The sequence below is a fragment of the Crocodylus siamensis genome, chromosome 7 (assembly GCF_052110815.1).
Source record: "Crocodylus siamensis isolate JL-2025a chromosome 7, ASM5211081v1, whole genome shotgun sequence".
NCBI lineage: Eukaryota > Metazoa > Chordata > Crocodylia > Crocodylidae > Crocodylus > Crocodylus siamensis.
In genome coordinates, this window is record NC_143401.1 from 45,507,655 (window position 1) to 45,533,484 (window position 25,830).

Consider the following 25,830-nt stretch of genomic DNA (forward strand, 5'->3'; position numbering starts at 1 on the left):
GTTTTGGGAAGTCATTACTACCATCAGTTACCAACACTCCCATTGCCTCCCCTTCCTCTTTCTTTGGCAGCTTTTAGAAAGTCTTAAAAGAAAGATTATGTACCTTCCAGAGAGGGTTAAGGACTATGAAACCTGGATAGATGATAGTGCCTTTCTGCATCCTTGAGTAAGAAACCTGAAAAGTAGCATTTAAGACTTAATATTTTCCTCAGCAGTGCATATTCGTCAGCTTTAGGCAGCTGCCCAATGAGCATGCTGGTTCTAAGGCACTTAATTTTTCCATTGCACTATACAGTAACATAGATGTCTCACTTGGGGATCTGGGAATCCAAGGACTATATGTCTAAAAGTCAGGCCTAAGTACTCCTTTAAAATTAATCTCTGAGTGATTCACTCAAAGTACTGTAATTTGAAACAGAACTCTTTTTCCTTCATGTAACCCGGGAAGTACTCCAGGATGTACCCCGTCTCCAAGTGACCCAAGGGGCCAATCAGGAGACATGGAGGGTGAGTCTCTGGGGCCTGATTGGTGATGAAAGGGAATCCCAACCCCACCAATCATCTTTTGCACTTTCAAAATCCCTGGGCCAAATCATTACCAGCTAGCCCAAAACATTGAGACTCTCTCTTCTACCCATTATTCCATGCTATCTTCCATTGTGAGGAAGACAATTATACTTGAGTATTCATTTGTTAATGAAGTAGTGAATTCAGAAGGAAAGTCACCTATTCCTCACTTTTGCAAAATTAAGTCTTTGTGAGGTACAGCTATAAAATGCGTTGAATGTTCCATATTGGGCTAATATTTATCCTTTGGAGGGGGATTGTATTATTTATTATTATAGTATCATCTGATTCATGGAAAGGTAACTATTTCATAGATTTCATAGACATTAGGGCTGGAAGGGACCTCAGGAGATCATCGAGTCCAGCCCCCTGCCCAAAGGGCAGGAAGTCAGCTGGGGTCATAGGATCCCAGCAAGATAAGCATCCAAATTACTCTTGAAGGTTTTCAATGTAGGTGCTTGAACCACCTCCAATGGCAGACTGTTCCAGACCTTGGGGGCTCGGACAGTAAAGAAATTCTTCCTTATGTCCAGCCTGAAACGGTCTTGCAGGAGTTTGTGACCGTTCGACCTCGTCATCCCTTGGGGCGCTCTGGTGAACAAACATTCCTCCAGATCCTGGTGGTCACCCCTGATAAACTTATAGGTGGCCATCAGATCACCCCTGAGTCTACGCTTTTCCAGGCTAAAGAGTCCCATGTCTCTCAGCCTGTCATCGTAAGATCTGTTTTCCCGACCTCTGATCATGCGCGTGGCTCTCCTCTGGACTCTCTCAAGCTTCTCCACATCCTTTTTGAATTGTGGAGCCCAAAACTGGACACAGTACTTGTAAGTCTGTAGTTATTAAAATAGACATAATAAAATTTACTTATTGATTGAAGGTTCTCAAAACATTTTACAAGCATTGTATCAAGGTATAATACACTTTTTTCAAGATATAGAGCAATTATTTTCACTTTAGATTTTGAACAAATGTTATGCAGCCAGATGAGCATGGTCACATATACTATGTGACACTGCAAACATGTTTGCAGCACCACATACCGCAGAGTCTGGTGTTCTTCATGCTGCAAGGGTATACTGCCCAAGCTTGTGTTGCACTAGGTTTTTTTCCATGAGATTTTTTTGACCTCCCCTGAATATCCAGGGATCAAAAAAACCCATGAGGAAAAAATGCCCTGGGAGACAGAAATCATAGTTATTTAGCCTCCTTATAATATATCCTTTGGACATGCAAAAAATTGTCATAATCTCAGAACAAGGAACTGCTTATGTCACAAATTTGATTATTTACACTGTGAACTTTGCCCTATTCCCACACACCTCAAAATGTATATTTCCAGCTCTCACATTATGGTATCAGAAAAATTCTTCTAAAATGACAGAAAAGCACCAACCTACCTTAGTTACAACATAGATGGCTTTTACGGTTTTCTCCAGGATTTTGTAGGTTCCAAAAATTAGCTGTTTCCTGCACAGTATAGGCAAGAAAATATTGCATGTCATCTGCCTCCTGAGAGCTAGAAGAGTCCTAGACCTGTTTAACTTCATAGTTTTTAACATCCTTAGAATTTTCTTATCAGTATCCTTTACTGTGATCAAAGTTTATCCTGCTTACCTTCCCTCAAATTCATCTTCTCTGTATATTCTGTGATGTACTTAATACTGTAATTTTATTCCATCAGTTTTAACTTATTTGGGACACCGGTGAAAAATGCAAGTAGGATTTACATATAACAGGAAGCAAAAGGATTATAGAAACTTCAAAATTACCTTAACTTACATGACTTTCTGAATCTATTTCTTTTCCTAGCTGACTGATCTGATTTTTGCTTTTTAATCCCATCAGGATATACCCACTAAACTGGTGGCAAAAGCTCTTCCTCTACCAATGATTGTCCATAGACACTGATTTTTGAGCCCAAGAACAGACTATACAGTAGCATTACAGTCTGCATCAAGACAAGTTGATTGGGACTAGGTTGTTTCAGAGTGGAGTGAAATCACGGTTTTGTACAGCAGGTGAGTTTGGAAAAATATAGATCATAGAGGACCATATGTTGCCCTGTGGGGTCAGGCCAACTCTCAGGATCACAATATTGCTCTGTTAGACAGGAGGGTGTGATAGAATTGCACATATACAAACACACAAATCAATTCGGCGCATACATACACACACTACCAGCTCAGGCACATACACATCCAAACCAGCCTAGGTACATGCATATCTATCACCAATTCAAGTACATACACTATGCAACCCAAAAGTTAGACAAAAATCAATTGTCCATACCCACACACTCAGTACACATACAGAGATCACTAATTCATATATAATGCACATAATGATGTGTGTGTGTGTATACAGACACCCCTACCAGTTCACATACAAGTAAGTGCCTAACTTGGATGGAATGGTATGTATGTGTGCTTGGGGTACCTGGTTAAGGTCAGAAAAAGAGAGTGAAAGTTGCCAGAACTCAGATTAGAACCGGCAGACTAGAGAGTAGCTGGCTGAGGAACCAAGGCTTGGCTTTGCTTAAGATCAGTTAGCTCCAGGGTTACTCAAGGTCACTGGTGCAAGGGAAAAAAGCCTGGTGGCAAGGAGCAGACAGCCAGGAAAGCGAGAGCGAGACAGAAACCTAGCAGCTTGGGGATGGAAACTGAGGCAGATAGCTGAGATATTGGGGCAGGGAGGCAGATAAGTGGTGGCAAGGAGGAGACAGCCAGGAAAGAAACTGCGGCAGAAATGTGGGATCTCAGGGGAAAAGGCAGTGGGGATAAGACAGTGGCACAGAAACAGGGGGTTTGCAGGCAGAGAGGAGCTCAGGACAGGTGTTGGAGGTGGTGGTGAGCCAGAAGGAGAGGGAGAAATGAGACAGAAGTTAAAGGGGCAAGGAGCAGAGATTGGAGCAGGGCCAGACTGTAGTAAAGCAAACCCAACTCAGGAGTCTAAATAACAGTTTTATTAAATAGACAACACACTACACAGCTTGTAGCAGGGCACTAAGGTGTCTGGTACTGACAACAGTAATATGGGCTCAGCTGCCACTCCCCAGGGTAGCACAGATGTGGGTTGCCGAGACAACCAGTTGGGTCAGCTGACCAGAAGGGGGCAGGGCCTGGCCTATATAAACAGTTCCCCTCTGGCAGCTGAGGAAGTGGGAGCTCTGCCGGAGTAAGCAGAGCAGGGAAGCTGGATGGCCTGAGCAGTTGCGGTGTGACGATACTGGGTGGAGGAAACCCTAGTAGGAATATGAATGAAGGGTAGCCAGTTTGGCTTGGAATTTATATTTTAGCCCAGGAGTGGGAGTTTGCTCTTTTGTTTTTGTGTTACACCAGAGGATCGGGTGAGGCTGTAGGGGTGGAGGAGGCGTGAAGGAGCTCCCCAGTAGTGGGGTGGTTCCTGGCGCTGGAGAGGGCTCTGCATTTTGAGGTGTCCCGGCCCCAGTGTGGGCAGTATCGGGAGGTGCCCAGTGTGGGCGCAGGCGGGAAGCCTCAGTAGGGCGGAAGACCTGGAAAGGGTCGATTGCGAGGAATCGTGAGGCAAGGCCCCCGTGTGGGTGGGGTATTGTGAGGCAAGGCCCCGGTGGGGGCTTTGAGAGCCACGGGGAGACAGGACCCAGTGGGGGCTATGAGAGCCGTGGGGTGACAGGCCCCAGTGTGGACAGGAGCCACAAGAGAAAGCAGCAGGCGCCCGCAAGGGCATAAGCAGGCAACTAGACAGAGCCCAGATACATCAAGGCACCGTGTCAAGGAGGGTTAGAAAAGCAGTCTTCCTTTAACATATTACCATCAAAGACGTGGCGGGCAAGATAGCGAGGGTGCATTAAACCTGATTTGGCACTGTAGATAGGGGGTGCTAGGTTCACAGCACTGTATGGGGCACTGTAGGTTCACGGCACCCCAGGTCGCATCCTGCCACACAGCCCCATGAAGTTATTGGTTCACACATGCACACTCACATGCACACAAGCACTCACAATGGCAGCAAGAGAAAGAGACTCAGTGCAAGGGTTGGCGTAGAGGTAGGGAAGAGAAACAGAATCCAAGTCCTTGGTTGAGGAGGGAGTGGGGGTGATTGCTACCTATGCAGGCTGGAAAGGGATCCTTGTCCAGTAGTAAGTGTTTTCCAGAGGGGAGTCCACAGGCAGGACCTCTGGGTGGAAAGGTGGTGTGCCATGTTACTGGTCCAGATGGAGAGGGTGTCCCAAGGAATCAGTCTTCACTACCCTTTTTTATGGGGCAGACTGCCTCTGATCTCCAAAAGGGGAGGGCCTGTTCAGGTAATGTCAGTCCTTTTCCAGCAGGTTCCACATGTTCTTACCGAGCATATACACTCTTGGCACAATGGTGGGTTGCCTCATCTTTTGTTTCTTGAATGCTGATTGTGGCTCCAATGGCTGGGTCGTTGGTCCTGGTATTGGTTTTGATGGCTTGATCATTCAGAGGGAGCTATTTTTAGACCTACTGCCATTGTCTCTCAAGCACCCACATTCATCCCCATTCATTCAGGAACCAAGTTACATAGGAGGGGTAGGTGTGAGTCATAGGTTAAGGGACAAAAAAAAAATCAACACAAACATAATAATTATCACTTATAAAACAGTGGATATCTATATCAAAATATCAAGGCACTTATTTGCAAAGAGGGGAGAGAAAAATAAAACACTACCTAAAATAAAATGTTAAAGCTTATCCTACATCTTAGCTTACTTATACTTATCTATGGGGAATAAAGAGGGATAGAACAAGTTAGAAATGGTTGGGGAAGGGGAGGGAATGCATTTTAGAATAATAAAAAAAGAAAAACGGGGTTTTGCTACATATAAATTAAACAAAGATAAACTGTGCTACATGAAAAGATTTCTCTTCTGTTTGAGCCAGTGTTTTGTCTCCAACACTTGTCCACATTGGAAATGGAAGTGTTGGAAATTTGTATGTAAACTGGAGCTGCTTCTTTGTTAGGTGGTGAGAAGAAACTCACACCTCCCCTGCCAGTGCTCCTTCATCAAGTGTACTCAGACCCAAATAATTTTAAGTCTTTAAATTGCATATATGTGCCAGCTAGACAGTTTTTAGACACCTAAATCACTAAACAGCATCCTAATAAACTCACACAAAACAACATAGCTCCTGTCTGCATACCTAAATTTCTGAGATTGCATGTAGGCATTTCTGCCTTAGCCTGAAATGTTCCGTACAGTCCATTGTGTTGACAAATTTGCTCACCTGAGCTTAGAGGAGATATGAACAAGGCTCCAAGGTGCCTAATGCCACATTCACTCTCTCCTGTTCATCTCGGGATGGGGCAGTAGTTCTACATAGTTTCCTGTAATGCATGCAATAGAGAGAACAACAGTTAGGGATTGTTAGAAATAGAAACAAGGGTGTGCAACTAGGTGGTGGTGCTGGTGCCAAGGCAGGAATGATTTTAATGTAGATTGTGATAATAGTAAAGTGGTAGTTTTGTAACCATATGATCCTTGTTATTGTAGCCTATAAATTTACTGAAAACTCCATATTGTGTATTCTTGCCTGACCTGAGTTTTTTGCTTGACATAAGTGAATGAACCTTGTATAACTTTTTTGTGTGTGAATGTATCTGAAAGGGTGAATGGTGGGAGAATGGCATAGAGATGAAAAAAGGAAGATTTAACTGTTTATGTAGTCAACAAGGCACTAAATGTGTAAGTTACCAGTCAGTAAACTAATTAATGGATGGCTGAAGAATCCCTTTGAGACCTAGGCACAAAGGAGAAAACCAGGAGAAGGAATGCAGCACATCCTGCCAGATGGGCAGCAAGGACAATTCAAGGCTGAGATACCAGCTTTTATGAACAAACTGACCTCGAGCTGAGATAAGAAGACAAGGGAGGAGAAACAACTGTAACAACAGATATTGGCCATGGAAAACCCCAAGGTGCTGAACAAAGGATGGGAATAGCTGTAAAAGAAAGATTCTGAAAATGCCAGGCTGGATGAGACTCTACCTCGATTGCTGCTTTCTTCACAGCACTGATGTGTCTGTTCACCCCACTCCAGCTGCTATCTTCATCTTCTCTGAATGGGCCTCAGCTGGCCACCCAATGCTTCTATTGAGAAACTGTGGCTGGTAACTATAATATATGCATGGAACAGTTGTTCTGTGTTTGCATATATCTGTGTGTAATCATGTGCATGATGATTTGTATGTGTCTGTATGAATGGTGTGTCTGAACCTCTATGTCTGATTCTTATAATCAATAAACACAGCATTTTGCCTTATCCTCCTTCATAAGGTCTTGCTCTTGATTTGATATACTGGATTTAAAGTGCTCACCTTTGGTTAGAGCACTAACCTAGGACATGACATTATAACGAGCAGTGGGATCTGTGTGTTCAAATCTCTAGCAAAGTGGTCTAGAACTTGGGTCTACTACTTTCTAGGCAAGTACTCTAACCACTGGGTTGCTGAGCTAAAAGATGTAAAGGCAGTCATTCAGGTTTTCTGGCACACACCGTACTACTGCACTAACTGTGTGCAGGTATCACTAATAGTGTTCATTACTGATTAGTGCCTTTGAGCAGTCTGAAGCAGTGTCTGACAGGGTGCATTATACAGTTCATAATTGTCCTTATCGATATATGGGAGATGGCCAAACATGCAAAGTTGTGTCTGTCTCCCCAGAGTAGAACACAATTGGACTGCAGGTTGCCAGCACCCTGGCTGCCTTCTTTATCCTGTTTGGAGTCTGATTCCTTCACAGGTGCAGTAGGATTGGGCACAGTGGGAAACTTAGGTGCCTTAGGGGTGCAACAGAATTACGCCTCCTGAGAGACTTTGCGATTAATAGCAAACCGAACTGGACTTTAATTTAATTTAATTTGTGATTAATGGCAAACTGAATGGCAGGCATGTTCCAGGATTTGAGTGTCATCATGCAGACAATAGAGAGCTGGCCAGCCTGTGTCCCTGGCAGCAATCCCCAGTCCCAAAGGATGGGGTTTTTTAAATCATTTGGTGTAGAATTGCCCTTGCGCCTCTTCTGAGGTTCAGACAGCTATATAACAGGATATGCAGCTTCCTGAAAAGGTATAATAAGTACTTCTCTTTGTAGTGTTCTCCAGCAGCTTCCTTACCTCGAGGCATCCCCTTGTGAACATCTTAAACACCTTGAATACCTCAAGGCACTACTAGTTCTAGTCAACATGTTTAGTTTTGTGCTCAAAAAATGTACACTTGGATCTTAGTTTTACATAGCATTGTGGAGATAGGCTTCCCCCGTATTTTAGGTCCTGCCCATGTGAAAGCCCTCCTCTTCATATTAAAAAATGTAAGCGAGTGTTCCTGTGATCCCTCTGAACTGATGTGAGTTTGACTCTGTTCTAGCAGCTTTTGACAAGGATCAGAGAACTGGAACTTCTTTTTTGTGATACTGCGATCTTTTTGTCCTTTCATTCATCAGGCACTTATGTCACAGTGAAGAGAAACAGCTTGCCAAATGGGGACAAGACATCTATTGCAACCCTGCTGGTTGATGTTAATCAATTCAAATTGCCTATTTCCCTTATTTAAAGGAATCTTATTTAAACTAAGTTCAGACTGTAAAACTAGGAGATAATGGTGTTTTTCTTTCTGGGCTAACAAATTCTTTTCTTCCCAGATTATTCAAAAGTTCACTTAACACAACTTCTTGAAAAAGCTGAAGTAATTCCAGGATGTATGCTCAAACTTTCTGTTTTTTATGGGAATCAGCACAAAGAATGCTTTGATTATATCAGGTAAGAAAATAGATGAAGAGTCAATGGTGCAAATTAACAGAGAGGTGAAATATGGATATTATAACTTAACTCTAGTTGGTATGAAAATAGCATATTGAGTGAGAGCACCCATTTCAGTTTTACAGCAGAAAGTGTGAATACTACTTTTCCTGTTCAGGATAAAAGTGACTTTTTATTTAAGATAAAAGTTTGCTTTTGGGAGGGCATTGTGGTGGATGTCATTTTCCTAGAATTTAAGAAGGCCTTTGACACTGCTTCCCACATTCTCTTAAAGAACCTAGGTGATCAAAAAAAAATTGATGCCTACACAGCCAGATGGGTGGCAAATTGGCTAGATGGTCACACCCAGAGAATTGTGGTTGGATGGGTCATTTTCATCCTGGAGGGCTGTGGGCAGTGGAGTCCCCAGGGTTTGTCCCTGGGGCTGTAATTTTCAACATCTTTATCAGCGATCCGGATGTCGGTGCAGAAAGCAAGCTGATGACACTGAGATGTGGGGCAAGATGGGCACGCTGGAGGGAAGGGACAGAATCCAGCTAAATCTAGACAGGATAAATGGGTGGATGAGAATAGGATGGAATTCTACACAGACAAGTGCAGGGTACTGAATCTAGGGAGAAAGAGCCAGCAACACACCTAAGGCTGGGGAACACCCTTCTCAGCAACACAGTGGCTAAAAGGGTTCTCAGAGTCATTGCTGACTCCAGGATAAACATGAGCTGCCAATGTGAGGAAGCAGTCAATAAGGCTAATCGCACTCTGTCACGCATCAACAGATGAATCATAACCAGGTCTATGAAGGTGATCCTTCCCATCTGTGTGGCATTGGTCAGACTGCAGTTGGACGACTGCATCCATTTCTGGGTGCTGCACTTCAAGAGGGATGTGGTCAATTGACAGGGTGCAGAGGAGGACCACTTGCATCGTCAAGGGGCAACAGGGCAGGCCATATGAAGAGAGGCTAAAGGGCCAGAATCTATTCAGCCTCCACAAGAGAAGGCTGAGAGGGGATCTCGTAGCTGTTTACAAACCCACCAGGGGGGACCAGCGGAAATTGGGTGAGGCTCTATTTTCCCGGGCACCACCAGGTTTACTAGAAATAATGTCCACAATTTGTTACAGAGAAGTTTCACGCTGGACATCAGAAAACATTACTGAGACTCTGGAATGGATTCTCAAGGGAGGTGGTGCTCTCTTCTACGCTGGACGTCTTCAAGAGGACGTTGACAGATATTTGGCTGGGGTGTTATGACCCCGGCATTCATTCCTGCCCAGGGCAGGGGGTCGGACCTGAAGATCTGTTTAGGTTCCTTCCAACCCTAAGCACTATGCCACTATAGTGGGCTGCATTGGTAGTAGGTCCAAGGAAGTAATTATTCCCCTCTATTCAGCACTGGTGAGGTCATATCTGGAGTCCTGTGTTCAGTTTTGGGCCCCCCACTATAAAAAGGATGTGGATAACTTGGAGAGAGACCAGCAACAAAAATGGTGAGGAGTGGGGTACATGACTTATGAGGAAAGACTGAGGGACCTGGGCTTATTTAGTCTACAGAAGAGAAGACTGCAGGGGGATTTAATAGCAGTCTTCAACAACCTGAAGAGGGTTCAAAAGAGGATGGCTGATGGTGGTGTTAGTGGTGGCAGATGACAGAACAAGAAGCAAACAGCAAAGTGTCAAGTTGCATCAAGGGAAGTTTAGGTTAGATATCAGGAAGAATTTTATCACTAGGAGGGTAGTAAAGAACTGGAACATGTTACCCAGAGAGGTGGTAGAATCTCCATCCTTGGAGGTTTTAAGACCTGGCTAGGCAAAGCTTTGGCTGGGATGATCTAGTTAAGGATGGTCCTGCTTTGAATAGGGACTAAATGACCTCCTAAGGTCCCTTTCAATCCTAATTTCCTTTGATTCTAATGGAAAGTAGGAACTGAATGTGTAGAGCCTCTATCAAAGTTTGACATCTGTCCTGATTAAAATCTCTGAACACATATCAATACAAACATGGCTACAGATTTTTTTTTGCAAACAAACGGAGTAATTATGCTTATGCAACCGCAATATTATCTACCCTATTTTGAAAACTTTAGTGTATCTTAACATGTATCTTTTGAGTAAAACGATTAGGTGGAGGTTATCATCTCTATTATTGCTGAAGAAGCAACATGCTTTTGCACAAACAGCAAGGCTAGACAAGGATCCAACTTAAATATAAATTAATTCACTTCTAAATAAGGGGTTAGAACTCAGGAACCAACTTAGGAAAAATAACAATGTGGTAGCAAAAATATTATATACTGCTAACCTCGAAGCAACGTGGAAAGAGCTGTGCAGAATGATTAGAGCTCTGAGCAGGCATTAACATGATTATTTCTTACATTGTAATATTGTCACTGTAATCTATTAAAAATTCCAGGTGCAGACAGAAGTCATTATGATGTTGGTACCAGGGGGAGGGGAATCTTGCTGATAGCTTCAAGCCTTGCAGCCAGTTGCCCATAGCAATGGCCCCCTCCTCCATGTGAGCCTGTGCTGTTTTCAGATAAGGGGGAAGGGAGCAGAAGGAGCTCATTCTAGGGGTTACCCAGCCAGTGCTGGAGGGTGGGCTGTGTGGATTGAAGCCCTCTCACCCTCCAGTGGGGGGATGAGAAACACCCAGACCAAATTCCCTCTGCCACTTTCACCCTTCCCATTCTGAAAACAGCAACAGACTGGGAGGCAATGCAGACACAAGTTATAGGATGACATGTTTTGTAATGTCTTCCTCTGAATCCTCATGCTATGATGGATCAGATTTCCACCTGATCAACCTGCACCTAAAGCAGTCTGCAGCTGTGCCTTTCTGTTTGGTCATGGATGCTTTCTGTGGCCAGATCAGACAAAAATTATCACTTCTGACTGTGCTTTTATCAGGGTCTAGTTTAGTACTGCATAACTCCAGTTTTACATGGGAATGACTCCTGTTGATACCAGGAAAATGAAACCTGCATAAAAGGGAATCAGTCCTTTTAGTCCAGTGAGAAGAACCCATAATCTGACATTTCTAGATTTGGAACTCTGTGTACCTTTGTACCTACTAGATGGGAGTCTTGTGCCTTCGTGTTGTGTTTCTGCTAGATTTTTTTTAAGTTAATCAAATTAATGACAAAACTAAAAGCAGTGTGGCTGCAGAATGAATTGTGTTTTTTTTCCAGTTTTTCTGAGAACCTAGTAAAACCCTGCAACTATCCTAGATTGCCCCCTTCCCAAGAAATAAATTCTCATGGTAACTTTTGAATTTTAATTTCTTTGTTTTCATAGATATTTGGCTAAATTGCACATGAATTTGTCCACAACTGCAATTTTAGACTTGCTGCTTCAAATAGAGAGAAATCATAGATGTATTATTTAAGTGGCTGTCCTGTATTTTTTTCTGTTTTGCATGGTCTTTCCTTTAAGGTTCCAGCCTGAGCTAGTTTTCCTTGTTGTAAAAAAGTTGGACATTACCTGAAAGGAAAATGGAATTTAATTTTACTGAGTTTATGTTAATGTAATGTACCAAGTGGCAGCTGGAATATACAAATGTTTATCTGTTGTTACAGAAATCAGGTACATTTAAACTTTTTTAAACACTTCAGTAAGAATTTCTGGAAATAAAGTCATTGTATTCATGACTGCTAATACACTTTCTCTTAGTGTGAACTTCAATGCAGCCACAAAAGTGACATTTAAAAAACTAAGTCACAGTTTGTGTAACCTTCCAGTTCTCCTCCTAACTAGCATTTCATATCCCAGTGTTCTGCTATGTGATTTAACAGAGCTCAGATGGATTCATATAGTATCCTAACTAGCATGTCAAATTCTATGTATTGGAGCTAGATAGGAACTGGAATGCATTTCATAACAGACAGCATCATGGACAATGTAACTGTATTCTGGAGCACCATTAACTTAGCTCCCAAATGTATGTTTTATATGTGGCATGTAAGTACACTAACAGCTGCTTTAATAAATACTAACTGCTTTCTATGAATAGCCTGCACGCTATGAATCCTTGGGGAAGAGTATCTTATAATTAGTCTAGTTGGCAGCTGGATGTCAGTATCTTTCCACAGAAATACATCTGCAAGCACATTTTTCAGGTTGCAGGAAGGTGGCCATTAAAGATGATAATTTTTTGGTGTTTGTTTTGTTTATAAACTCCTTAGCTCAATTCCAGACCCTTTCGGTTCAAAACAGTAATTCTGTAACAATAAAGATGGAGATCATGAGAGATGTAGAGAGTACACAATGTTTGCCTTAAAGCAACATGTTTGAATAGGCAGAAGGGTTATAATCACTAGTAGTGGCACTGTAATTGATAAAGCAAATTTATTGTATACTGCATTTACGAGCCTTGTGACTGAGCTTCTTCCATAGTTCAATGATTGTGATGCCTCCGAAGTTAATAGCAATCAATGCTCACACGCATATCAGGAGCTGATACTAAATTAGCTTTCCATAAGCATGCACAAAATGAGTCCAGTGTCTTTTGTTAATTTGTTAATTTAAAAAAAAGTCAAGGTCATAACTGTAGCTGGGACTATCACAGGTTAAAATATAGACCAGAAAACAAATACAAAAAATATTCCAAAGCAACAAGAGGTAGAGATAGATCTAGCATGCATGAAAGCACTAGGAATCTTCTGCAACCTTGCAAACAAGCAAGCAAATTTCAGTTCTACCAGTGACAGACAAATCTGAAGGTTTCCCTGGTGTTTGCATTCACAAGGAGGTTTGAGGTGTGGGGCATTAATATAAAGATATTATAGGGCACAGGTCTGCTGTACAGGTGCATTTGATTTGCTGAAAACGATGTACATTTTCTAACAAAGCCCAGTTTACTAAACTTAAGGAGCTCAAAATGTCTGCATTAAGAACAGGGACATAAGGCATGTGCTCTACATGGAATGTTAATGTCCTTTTACAAGCACCTCACTAGGCTCAGCATCTAATCAGTCTGCCTGCATGTTTCATTGCTCTTATTCTCATACCAGGTGTGGTCAAAGATAACTAACGTGGTGTTTACAAAGCATTGTCTTGATGGAACTACTTTGAGCTTCGTGTGTTTGTTGGATTTAACCACCAGATCAGATACAGTCCATACAGTTCATGCATGTAATACAGCAAATTGCCAGGAGGTGGCCTGGAATTATTGATCTAATTTATATCTTTAAACTTTATACATACACAGACTTAGATAAGTCTGGTAAGTCTGCCTCTGAAATGTTTAGGCATGCCAAGGCATGAGAGATCATAGTTGGATGGATGGACACACACACACTATGCATGTATGTTAATTTTGGTAGCACTTATGAAAAGGAAATCAAACCATTGGCGGTGGATTTTGAGTTGGTGTAGCAAAATCCCAAGTTTTTCTTTTTTTTTAATTTAAAAATATATTCCCTCCCCTTCCCCAACCGTTTCTGACTTTCCCTGTGCCCTCTCTATCCCTTATAAGTAGTTATAGGTAGTCATAGATAAGCTAAGTTCTTGTAGTCCATTATTGTGACAAGCCCCTTTTTATATTTTAAATAGTATTCTGTTATTTTTGTATTGATTTTTACTGTTTTATATTGATATTGTATGATTTAGGCCTGTTCCTTTAAGTTAACCAAAGTAATGTCAAGCCTCCATCTTGTTATGTCGTCTCCATTTTGTGTCCCCTACCTCGGCATACCCTATTGTACCCTATTTTAACCGTGTTTCAACTATGACTCATACCTACACTTCCTATGTAAATTGGTTCCCTGGGTGAATAAGGATGAATGAGGGTGCTTGACACATAATGGTAGCAGGCCAAAAAATAGCTCCTGCTCAATGACTGGACCATCAACTCAATGACTAGACCACTGCCTTGTGTTGACTCTCCCTGAAAGCAGACCTACTCGCAGGACCCAATATTTGACAGATAAAGACCCTCCAAGAAATCAGCGAAATAGAAACAAAGAACAGAATAGAAACCAGAAACTCCACCATTGTATCCCACCAGACAATGAGTACACCTGGAACTGCATGACTTCATCTGAACAGGACTGGCCTTTGCCTGGACATGTCCTGCTCATTGGAGTCACAAGCAGCCCACCACTGTAAATGGGGTGGAAGACCGTCACCTTCTCGGGATGCCCTCTCCTTCTGGACCAGCACTATGCCATGCCACCTTTCCACTCAGAGGCCCTGCTGGCGGCCCACATTGGATAAAACCTTGCTGGAGCAGACTCTGGCTTGCCATCAAGGTTCATCTCACAGCCTGGATAGGTAGATATCACTCACCTTCCTCCAAGGGACCTGAACTGTTTCTGCAAACGTGGACCTCAAATCCCTCCATTAAGTCTTTTCTCTCCTGTTACTATTGTGTGGGTGTCTGTGAGAGAGTGCTTGTGTGTGTGTGCGCGAACCAATAACTTTGTGGAGCTGTATCACTATACAGTCTGTTGCCTGTTTAATAGAACTGTTATTTTGGAAATCCAAGTTGGGTTTTTGTCTTACTGACCTCCTGACCCCACTCCAGTCTCTGGTCTCTGCTCCTCTGACCTTCATTCTCTCTCTCTCTCTCACTAACATCTTGTCTCTCTCTTTGCTGCCTCCAATCTCCAATACCCCAGTCTCTCTCACCTCCAACCTGGCTTAAACCCTGGTTCTGCTCTCCGGCAATATCCTGGCTTTTACCAGCCCCACTCTGCCTCCCAGCTTCTTCCCTTTTATCTTCTGGCTAGCTGCTTTCCCAATCTCCTCTGGCTTTTGCTTCTTCCATTGCCCTCTGCTTTGTCGGGGAAAACCGAAGGATCGGGCCCCAAGGTCACAGTGGGCCGGGGTGGCAATTAGATACGGACAGGTGGGATTAGCGGCGTAGAGTCTGGAGTTAGGGACTCGGAGCGGGTTGAGAAAAACAGGTGAATTTATTTGACTTACGCTTCAGGCGTAGGCAGAAAGGTCTTCAGTTACAGTTTTGAAACACAAACAAACAATTAACAACAAAGGGGTCTGTTGGCCCACGAGGTTCAGTCCGAAGACCTAGTCCCAGGGCTGGTCAACAGCTCATAAATGGGGATCACAAATAACAAAACGAACTGTAACACGGTGATGATGAACCGCGTGACGCCAGTCCACAGCAATGGACAAATCGGGTAGTCGAATGAGGAAGCCGAGATCAGTAGCCAGAAGATGAAGCAGCGGAGACGTCAGTTGGAGGGATGAGCAGAGTCGTAGTTGGTGAGGAAAGCCGAGGTCGATGATTCAGAACTGGGTTAAACAAAGCCCAAAGGGTGATCCAAAATCGTAAGCCGTTAATCAGTTCAAAAGGTAAGTCAGGAAGCCAGATGAACGTAGTCAAAACCGCAATACAACGAGTAATATGAAGGACTAAGCCACGGAGCCAAAGGAGGAGATCAATAGGCCTTGAAGCCTGACTCAGAGAACAGTCCCTGCAGCAGCAGCCTCTGTCTCTGGTCCGCGCGATCTCCCCCCGAGGGAGGGGCTCACAGAACTTTTATATCAATTTGGTAGCCAATCAGCGTGCTCTCCGCAGAGAAATTTCTAGTCCGATTACCTCATGTCAGGTTCTGACTGAGCATGCTCTCAGTCAGGAGCTGACACAGTCTGAGCATGCGTCTGTGGGGAAAGTAGGTCAACAATGATTGACAGCTCCGCAGGTCACCCAGGGGGCAAGGACTGGGTGAGCCTTGGAAATTTCCACTCACAGCTTCAAACTGCGCATGTCAGTTTAACCTCTTCTGTACTGGCAGCACATACTCAAAACTTTCCATGACATGCTTCACTTGCTCCACTGTCTCTTGGCTTTCTCCCTCTCTCTCAGCTGCCACCCAGATTTTTCCCCGGACTTCTGCCTCACCTTTGCCCCAGATTTCGTCTCAGTTTTATTCCCTCAGCTCCACCACTTCCCTGGCTTTCTCTCCCATCTCTGTCGCTCCCCAGCTTTCTCTCCCAACTGCTGCCTCCCCACTTACTCCATCTTTTGCTTCACCTCTGCCCCTGCTTTCTTCCCAACCTCTCCTCTGCCTCCCCTGGCTTCCTTCACCTCCTAATTCCCTATGTCACATGGCTTTCTCCCCCAGCCTCTGCTCCACCTCACCGCCCCTTATCTTTGCCACTTCTTCTCATTCCTCCTGGCTCCTGGCTGCCTCCTGACTTCTGTCCCACTGCTCGTTACTTCCAGTCTCCATCACTTCGCCTCACTGATGCCCTGGCTTTCTTCCCTGGCTCCATTGCCTGCTACGCTGTCTCTGGACCCATCTTTTCCCCTCACTTCTGCCTGGGTCTCAAGTGGCCCCAAGTAACCCAGAAGCACCATAACCACGAGTGCCCCCTAGTTAACATGCACAGCCACTGAACTGTGTGTTTGACTGTTTGTTTATGTGGATCCATAGTGTTGTGTGTGCAGTTGTGTTTGTGTGTGATTTGTGTCATGCCCTCCAGCTTAACAGCATGATATTGAGATCCTGAGCATTGATCTGATGCATATCAAAACAGTGTTGGTGTCTAGAACCCTGTTCCCCTGCTTCCAGGGCAAATACTTTAGTCTCTAAGCTAAAAGCTGTACTGATTCAGTCATCATTTCACTTCTGCACACAAGCAAATCAGAAATGGGAGAAGGTAATAGAAATAGTCCCAAACAGCATGAGTAGCAGAAACAGCTATGGAACCACCAGTTAGACCTTTATTTAATATGTTATTCAGATACATTTTACATTTTTCTGAACACACATAATTTGAATTCAAATTCCTTCATTGCTTGAACAACTTGGCTCATTAATTCACAGGGCTCTTTTTTTGTGTTACCCTCTGCTTCCACAGTTATGAGAGCTCACACACAGGAGAGGAGACAGGATGGGAAGAACATTTCCTTCTCACACAGTTTCTTAATGGATATTTTCATTCTTGCCAAACTTGGGTTTATTTGATTTTTACTTCTAAGTTCTGGTTTCTGTAACCTTACATTTCTAGTTAACTGGTTCTCTTTCTTTCCTTTGGGAAAGAAAGGGGACAGGTCAAAGCAGTAGTTTTACAAAGAGGGCAAAGCAGTAGTTTTAAATAATTATTGTTTTTTGTGTAATTTCAGAATAAATAATGGTAGTCATTCATTTTCAGAGATTGTTATGGGAATGTTATGTAGCCCTCTGTCAACGATAACAGTAGCTCTCCAATCAGTGGGAAGTTGGAAGGCATCTTTTGTACCTGCAACACTGAGTTTAACACTGGAAAGCCACTACAAGATTCACCTTATGGAAGATAGAGCTTTGAGATCATACCTGAAAAACTTTTCAACCCTAATTTATACTTTGGAGACTTCTACTGCATGTACACAGCCTATCACTATGTCATTCTTGTTATTGCCCCGGTTGGATCACCAGGAGATGAATTCTGTAAGCAGCGCTGCCTCAGCTAAATATAAAGGATAATAAATTTCTGACCTGCACTGAAGAAGATGGCATTATGGCTTACCACCCAGGATGTTATTTTGGAAGTAATTTACATTGATTCCATGGATCCGTTCCTTGGCAGAGTTGCAGAAATTACTGGCCATCAGCTAATGAGCTTGTCTACTGCAAATACAAAAAGAGATCCCAGCTGCGAGACCTGCAACATCAGTGTTGGATGTTAATTACTTCCCTGTTATTTAGGAGCCTTTGAACCTCTGTTGTCCATTTCCATAGTCAGACATTCTCTTCAGAAGCATATACATTCTGCTGGAACCAAAAGCAAACACAAGTTTTCAAATTCTTTAACAACATTTTTAATATTTATTTTTTCCCTCCTTCCCCTTCATCTCCAAATGCTTTAAACTATTAGGAGTCCTGGTGTTCTTCCTGACAGCTGTTTATATCCAGATGCTGCAATAAAGTTTTTTTTTTGTTTCTTGCCAACCGTAACAAAATCCTTTATAAACTGCTTTAGCAAAATAAAAATAATGGCTTGTAAATGGTATTTAAATATGCATTCATTTTAATCTACTGAACAAATACTGGGATCACTCCAAATAGTATGAGAGGTTGTAATTGCAGTATGATTTAAATTTCAAAAGCTAGAAAAGTCAGCATTTCTGACTTGTTGTTTGATAGTGTTATTTGTTATTTATATTAGCTAATTTGAAACAAAAACCATGTTTCAACATAAAGATATAATAGAAAAATATTTTATTTATATTAATGTATAAATGATATACAATCATATAGAATATATATATTAATTTTAATAGCAATTGTATTCATATGTCATGAAACCATTTTGTCTTATCAAAGATGTAATTTGTAAACGATAAGTGGCTGTCTATCTGTTCCTGTTGCTCTTAAATGACTTTTTAAAACAGATTTATGAAGGAGATCAGTCTGATTAATAAAACTTATAAATTGTCAGATCAATACACTGAAACAGCAAATATCACAGAAATAAAAACAACACTTATCCTTTACCTCCAAACTAGTTTAAAATGTATACTTCTTTAAAAATCATGCTGAACCACCACATATAATAAAGTACAAACACGATTGTTATATACTAGACTGTAAAAAAAGATTATTTTCCTACTAAGATAGAAAACAGGTGCTGTGTGTTAATACAAAATGGCAATTTAAATGAAGCACTAAATATGATGCAACATAACCTAATTTTTCTGTTTTCCATAATTAGATACTTCCCAGAACTAGTACAGTGCCTTTCTACTACAACTTGCTAACAATTCTTCTGTTAAATAGCCCAATCTACACACAAGTGATCTACTGCAAATAATGGGAAATTCCCCTTAATGTAAAATGTGGTGCTTTGAAAGTTAAGAAAGATGCCGAATTCCAATGAAAAATAGCTTTATCATCTTACCTTTAGTAAAGAAGATGATTAGTATTCCTCGTCTTATAGCTATGACACTTGTACATACATTAACTAGCCAAAATCTCTTATCATAATGCAATAAACTGTTCTCATCATTGTCATAATATAGATATCTGGCAATTATAGCACAGGTAATACTTCAACGTTTTACAAAGTGCATGCTTCCAAAAGAGCTTTGGTAGTTAGAAAAGCAAAAATTTTTACCATCTGGCAAGATAAAGTGCAAAGTTAATACAGAAATAAAACTCATCATATATGATTCATTTATTTTACTGAATTTTCTTTCAGATACTATAAAGGACAACACCTAGGATCTTTATATCGTGCCCACAGTTTTTTATAGTACCCTTTTACAAGCCCAGTAAAAAAGGATCCCTTCCCTGCTTACTGTTTCTTTCTTGATTTCCCAAATAACACAGGTATTTTTTTCCCTTTCTAAAAACTATGCTTCCATTTAGCAGTTATTTTACTACTTTAATTCTACACCACCACCAGTTTGCTTCACTCCAATAATCTAGAGTCCATGGATACATTTGAAGCAAATGGGAACTACAGCTATATATCTCATGGCAGAATTTGTTTACAATGATTTAAGTTAACATGTTGTTTCCCCTGATGGAGTAAATCCATTTTTAGGTCCCACAGAAGTACTTCATAATAGTGCATGATTTTTTTTTTTGGTGACACTGCAGTGGATTTATGTTTGTTGTGTGTAAGAATCTGGAGAGCATTCCCTGATATTTTATAAATGGTAAACTAGAGCAAGTCTGACTGAGAGTCTAAACTACATCAGTGTCCCTTTAAATTCAAATATTATCAAACCTTCCCACCCCACCCCTAAAAATGCAAGCCATTCACTCCTGTTTACATACTGTTACACGTTGCTGTCCTCCACACCCGATAATATAATTATTAAAGTGCATCACAATCTCCTTGTGTCCAATAATTGTGCAGAAACCTATACTTGTAAAACTAATTTTTGGCTAGAGAAACAGTAGCACTGCATAACACAGAATTCCGGTCTTCAGATTGTTTTGACAACATCATGCTTATTAATGAGCACCTCTAAGAACCTGATTTTGGCTTTTGTGTGCTTGTATTTAGAGTACTCTTCAGCCATTGGTATGCGATCTTCCTTTTGTGGACTCCTATAAAAGGCAAATAAAACCCCATCATGTTTTATTATGAAGAAAAATGGATTTTATTTTTTTCAGTGGAGATTAATGCATTTTATTTTTTTCTAATTTTAGACATGCACAGATATTATGACAAAAGCAAAAAGGATTATACTAATGGCTATTAAAATATTGAATTGTAATAATTAGTTTACTACACATAATTTCTTATCAATAGTGTAATTGCTAATTCACTCTAAGATACACAGACAAGGTGTTCCACAATTTTAGAAGATACAATTACCGAAGTATTAGCTGAAGCTGGCTGGAATGGGATAATAGGGAAGTCTGGAAGCGTTTGAACTCTGTAGAAATTACTTTCATTTCACAGGGCCGCCACAATTTGTTCAGATCCTTGAGACTCTTTCATGTTTGGGCCCTTCATTGTTTTTACCACATACTTTTTGGAGCATGTACGTTTGGAGCAAGTAGCTCTTCATTTCACCCTGCCCCAGATGTGGCCTGATGGATAGGTGTTATGGACATACATGAAAGCCCATTGATCTCAATAAGAGACTAATTACTTTCAACAAAACTTAGACACAGAAATTACAGAGTAGAACTTCCCAAGCCTTTTGTTTGTTCCGTTTTTGAAATGTAGATGGAAGGATTGGTAAATATCACATTTTATTGGTAAATATCATATTATATCTAAACTAGGCTAGTTCTATATTTCAAAATTACATTTTCACATCACATTGTTGCTAGGAGCAAAGTGTGAGGGTAGCAAATTTACTTTGTTCAATTGCTTAAAAGCTCCTGAATCATTTGAGTGATCACACAGATAACAATTACTTAACTCACATCTTTCAGGTGAGTCACGCCCACCTAAGAGGACATACTTTAATGGAAACAAATAAATAAGCTGAAATACATGAATGCAGTATTCTTTACCTTCCTGTTTGTTTGAAGAACTGTTCTTCAAAGTCTCTAAGGGCTTTGCGAAGCCTTCTTTTGTCTGCTTTTGTTTCTCTGAGATGTTCAAGCAGCACCGGCCTGTGAATGAATATTTTGAAGTTTGTATAGACCTCAAAATACTTAAGAAGTTGACGATCATCTATGGTCTCTGGAGTGAGGTATAGACATTACACTTTCGGCAGTATAAGTGATCAGAAACCAGTATATACCCAAAACAGACCAAAAGTTCAGTACACACAAACTGGTTAGGACATGGTGGAAACCAAACTAAAATTTCTCCTCCCCTCTCAGCCCCCACACAAAGGGCAAATGTGTATTGTGTTCACTACAGTGCCGCATGCAAAAAGCCGTGTAACTTAGATCAATTCTGTCTCGGGCTTTTTGAATGACTATACCCAGCCTAGATACACATAGACTCCCATTGAATTCTGTGGTATCTAAGTACAGAGATCAATTATCTGGTGTGAGAACTTCAAAGAATTCTAATAGTTTTCCTTAAAGTGTAATAGGTTTCTAACATTAGAAATTTAATCCTGTTACTTAAAATCTGGTGTTATTCTCACTCCTCAATAACGTGAGTCCATTTGCACCATTTGGACCTAATCCTATGAGCATTCTCAGAGTTATGGGTACATAGCATCTAGGATTTTGGGGTATTTTACAGAGTGACTTTGGGATTATTTTTATCAGGGATTTTTTAGGGAACATCAGAATTGCTGCTAGGGAGGCCAGTGGCAGAACTCTTCCTGCTCAGAGCTTGTACCTTGGTTGACCTCTTGGCCAAATGGGGCCAGAAGGACATGCTTTAACAGTTCAGAGCAGGCCACCACACTCGGAACATCTTCTGGGTGATAGCTGCCCACATGGCTGGCCAGGCGCTCACATGGCAGTAGTGCTGCACAGAGGCCAACTCTGCAGCGACCGCCCACTGGCAGCTGGCCCAGAGGAGCAGATGCCTCTACTAGCTGTGCAGTCCCCATCTGGGTCTGACACGTGTGCAGCAGGTCACAGCCAGGCAGCAGCCTTCACTGACAGACTGCTGCAGTGGGCAAAGGGTGCAGGGAACTCTAAGGGCTTATTCAGCAGTCCAGTTGGCACAAGGGGTAGTGTCCCCAGGTACCAATTGGCAGGGCCCTAGAAGCTCCTGAGCGCGAGTAGCCTTGAGCTGGGGCCAGGACAGGGCAGCTTTTTATATTGCTAGGGACAACACAGGTGCTGGCCCAGGGCTCTAGCTCCCCCTGGCTGCAGATCTGGGAGGAGCCAGGCAGGATTATTTTGCCCCAAGTGGCACAATTTGCTCCACAACAAAGTGCATGCCTGAGCACGTGTCCTGAGGCAAAAAGCCCCGGCTCAAATTTGCACCACTTCTATTTGAGCTGCTGCAAGCGCACGTGCCTGCATGTGTGGATGCACCCCATGACTGCAAGCATAAACTAACATCAAACACTATTGAAATTTCTTTATCCTAAATTATCTTGCAGTTGCCCTCTAGATATATAAGTAGCTATATTTCTGAAATTATTGATAAAAAGAGATTAGTCAACAAATCTTTTATCTGTCATACCTATTTATAATTATTTCCCTTACTTACTGATACTCCCCTGCCACTTTCTCTGGACTTATGCCATTTCCTGTTTGAACTGTACACTGTACCTGAAGCCACAGGTAAGTTCACCAAACAAGTATCCTATATTTGTCTCTCAAGAAAGCAAGTAACCAGTTCCTTGCATCTAGAATTTCCGAGATGTTCAGCTTGTCACAATAAATATAGATCATGCTATACCTCCAGAATGTACAGAAAAGCTTTAAATGTAAGAAAAATGGCAGCACTCACATTGTGGCCTCATGTAAGTTGGACAGAGACAGGGCTGTTTGCTGCAAGACCTTCTTTTCATCCAAGGGTGAAATAACCACAGGTTCATTTTCCTGATGTGAAAAACATAGATGCTCCTGAACAGGAAAGCAAGATGCTGAGCTGGATGATAGTTTTCGGTTGCTTTGAGAATGATCTTGATCTGAATCTTCTTCCTCCTGCTTGTAATATGTAATGTCATTATCAGATCAACTACCTGCACCATATCTTTGTAAATGAATGAGATGATTAATGTACTTAATTCAATTTTCACCAGGTACATCTTTACTGAAATGAGTTGCAAGTATAAAAACTAATGGCTAAAAATGTCTTGAAATTTTCTCACAATCTCTTGCAAGCATAAGGTAGATTTCAACATAAATCTGATTTTTTTGGGTAGTTGTAACAATTTATCAACACTGGTTAGTCATTTGAGTAAAATTTTGCAGCAGTACATGTTTAAATAAAAAAGACATTGATCACGATCCTTCATCCCTGCTTCTCTTGCATGTAGTCTCACCGAGATCAACAATATTATGCACGTGAGTAGTGTGGCATGACTATCCTTTGCTAAATTCTCCGTACAAGGAACCTGAACTATCTAGCACTAAAAACAGGCTTCATACATTAAAGTTTTAGTATGCGTCAAAACATTGTTTCAAAGTTATTTGTAGAATTACAGATGTTATCAACCAAAACAAAATGTCAATGACACCAAAATACAAATCCCTGCCCTCCACATGCACACACACTTTTAGCTATTGTTTGTAACTAAAAAAAAAATGTGTGAACAATTGCTCATTACAAATATATGCAAGGAAGCTTTACAAACATTCTGAAATAAAATATTTATTACAAAGTTAAATCCAGGATTTTCAACATCATCTAAGAAGCTTAGTGCCTTGGCAATAAATCACCTGTCTTATGCTCATAAGAATACCCCAGCCTGAATTATTAAATACAGACACCAGAACTCAGAAATTAGTATTTTCTTTGAGGTCTGAGGAGTAATTTACAAAGGCCTAGTATCTGCTAACTTCGGTCATAAGCAGTGATATCTCCCTCTTTCACATGGAGAAAATGCATACAAAAAATGCTACACAGTGTCAGCGAAGATGGAAGAATCTGGACCAGTTTTTCTATAACAATAATTTTAAATGGATTTCACACATTGCTCAATGTGCAATAACTGCAAATTGCAACAATGTGCAACAACTGGAAAAAACAACATACAAATACTCAGTGCAACAACCGGAACCAGAAATGTAGACAGGAAGAGAAAGGCAAGCTGGGGATTTACTTTACTATGATGATACATTAATACAATATTGATTAAACTTTAATGTGTTACAGTGTTTATGAAGTATTTTTAACATCTAAACTGTATAGACTTGAGTCTAAGATGACACCTAATAATTAAATTCTATATATGGAAAATTTATACCTTTGTTATAATGTTCTAGGTACTGGATCTAATTATTGGAGGTTTGTCTTGAATTTGTCCCCTTCCCACTGCTACAGAGAAAAAAAAAAATAATCTGAGGGATCAGGTAGCCCCTCTGCTGTCTGCACCACCTGAATTTTCCCCTCTGCATCCCCTTCTTCCTCTTCTTCCCGTAAGACCCTGTTCTCCCTGAGCAAATTTGAAAACATTGTCCTCAAGAGATAGCATTCAGAGACTTTGCTTATCCAAAATTGGTGTCTTTTTCCTTCTTTGAAACTGCCACAAATTTTAGCACTGATACTCCATAAACACACTTTCCAGCAGCATGTTTTTACCTACTTATACGAACTATGCATGGTATTATTCGAAAGTGAAAAGGCCATATACCATACCATTTACCATATAACTCATTGGGCTAGGCCCCAGGAAAGTCAACAGCATCTTGCAAAAGTGACAGACATGGGGGGAGGGAGAATGATGGGGAGGAGTCCACCATGGTGAGCAGCAGCTCTGGTGCACCTTAAAGGACTGTTGTACTCTTTTTAAAACAAGCAAAATAGCACTGATTATAGCATCAGGGACAAATGATCAAGGACAAATAAAAAAGAAGCTGGAGGCACATATTCAAGAATTCAGAGAGAGCAAAGCAGGTGAAAGACATTATCAGATTGCTGTTAATGATATTATCAAGCAGGTAAGTAGCATTAGATGTTTCCAATGTATATGTACCACCAAAGCAGAAGGGGAGGAAGGCTCTGCTTAGAAAGCTAACAGTTTACATGCTTGAAGGGAGCCTGTGGATAATAATGGAGGACTTCAATGGCATAATAGAAGCGGGTGACAGTACAGAGGAAGGGGGAGATGGAACTGTTCATCCAGATTATAATAGAAGAGTCACTAAGAGATGTGTGGAAAGGAGAGAAAGTGTTCACTAGAACATACCCAACTGGAAAGAAACAATCAAGAATTAACTTTGTGTTTGTATAAAAAAAAAATAGACATAAGAAAGAAACCATAATTGTGGCATTTAGTGATCATCAGGTGCTGAAGATGGAACTGAGCCCCACAAAAAAACGGGGTGTGGAAGAGTATGGACTCTTATCAAAGGGACTGAATGAAATGTTACTAAGGACTTTATTAGCATGTGTTAAAACGAGTTTATGGAAAGTAAGAAACCGCTGGGTTTTTAAGAGGTTGGCTTTCTCTGGGGCTTCATACTACATTGATCAAGACAGAGAAGAAGTGGAGGAAAA

The 25,830-nt window shown here is 41.3% G+C and overlaps 2 protein-coding genes and 1 pseudogene across 2 annotated transcripts in view; 2 read left to right on the forward strand and 1 right to left on the reverse strand.

Annotated features, from left to right (window-relative positions):
• Positions 1-6,830, forward strand: part of LOC149859745 (uncharacterized) — a 44,838-nt gene extending 38,008 nt beyond the window's left edge. Inside the window, exon 6 of the mRNA XM_090058437.1 lies at positions 2,416-6,830. The gene's annotated coding sequence lies outside the window, so the exon portion shown is untranslated. The remainder of the gene's footprint in view (positions 1-2,415) is intronic.
• Positions 6,831-17,470: 10,640 nt separating this feature from the next.
• Positions 17,471-17,965, forward strand: LOC149859746 (phytanoyl-CoA hydroxylase-interacting protein-like pseudogene; annotated as a pseudogene).
• Positions 17,966-20,211: 2,246 nt separating this feature from the next.
• Positions 20,212-25,830, reverse strand: part of LOC149859747 (protein FAM13C-like) — a 41,960-nt gene continuing 36,341 nt past the window's right edge. Inside the window, exons 6-8 of the mRNA XM_090058422.1 lie at positions 23,116-23,315; positions 21,258-21,359; positions 20,212-20,336 (exon numbers count right to left, since the gene is read on the reverse strand). Coding sequence (XP_089914548.1) covers positions 20,213-20,336; positions 21,258-21,359; positions 23,116-23,315 — 426 coding nt within the window. The 3' untranslated portion in view covers position 20,212. The remainder of the gene's footprint in view (positions 20,337-21,257; positions 21,360-23,115; positions 23,316-25,830) is intronic.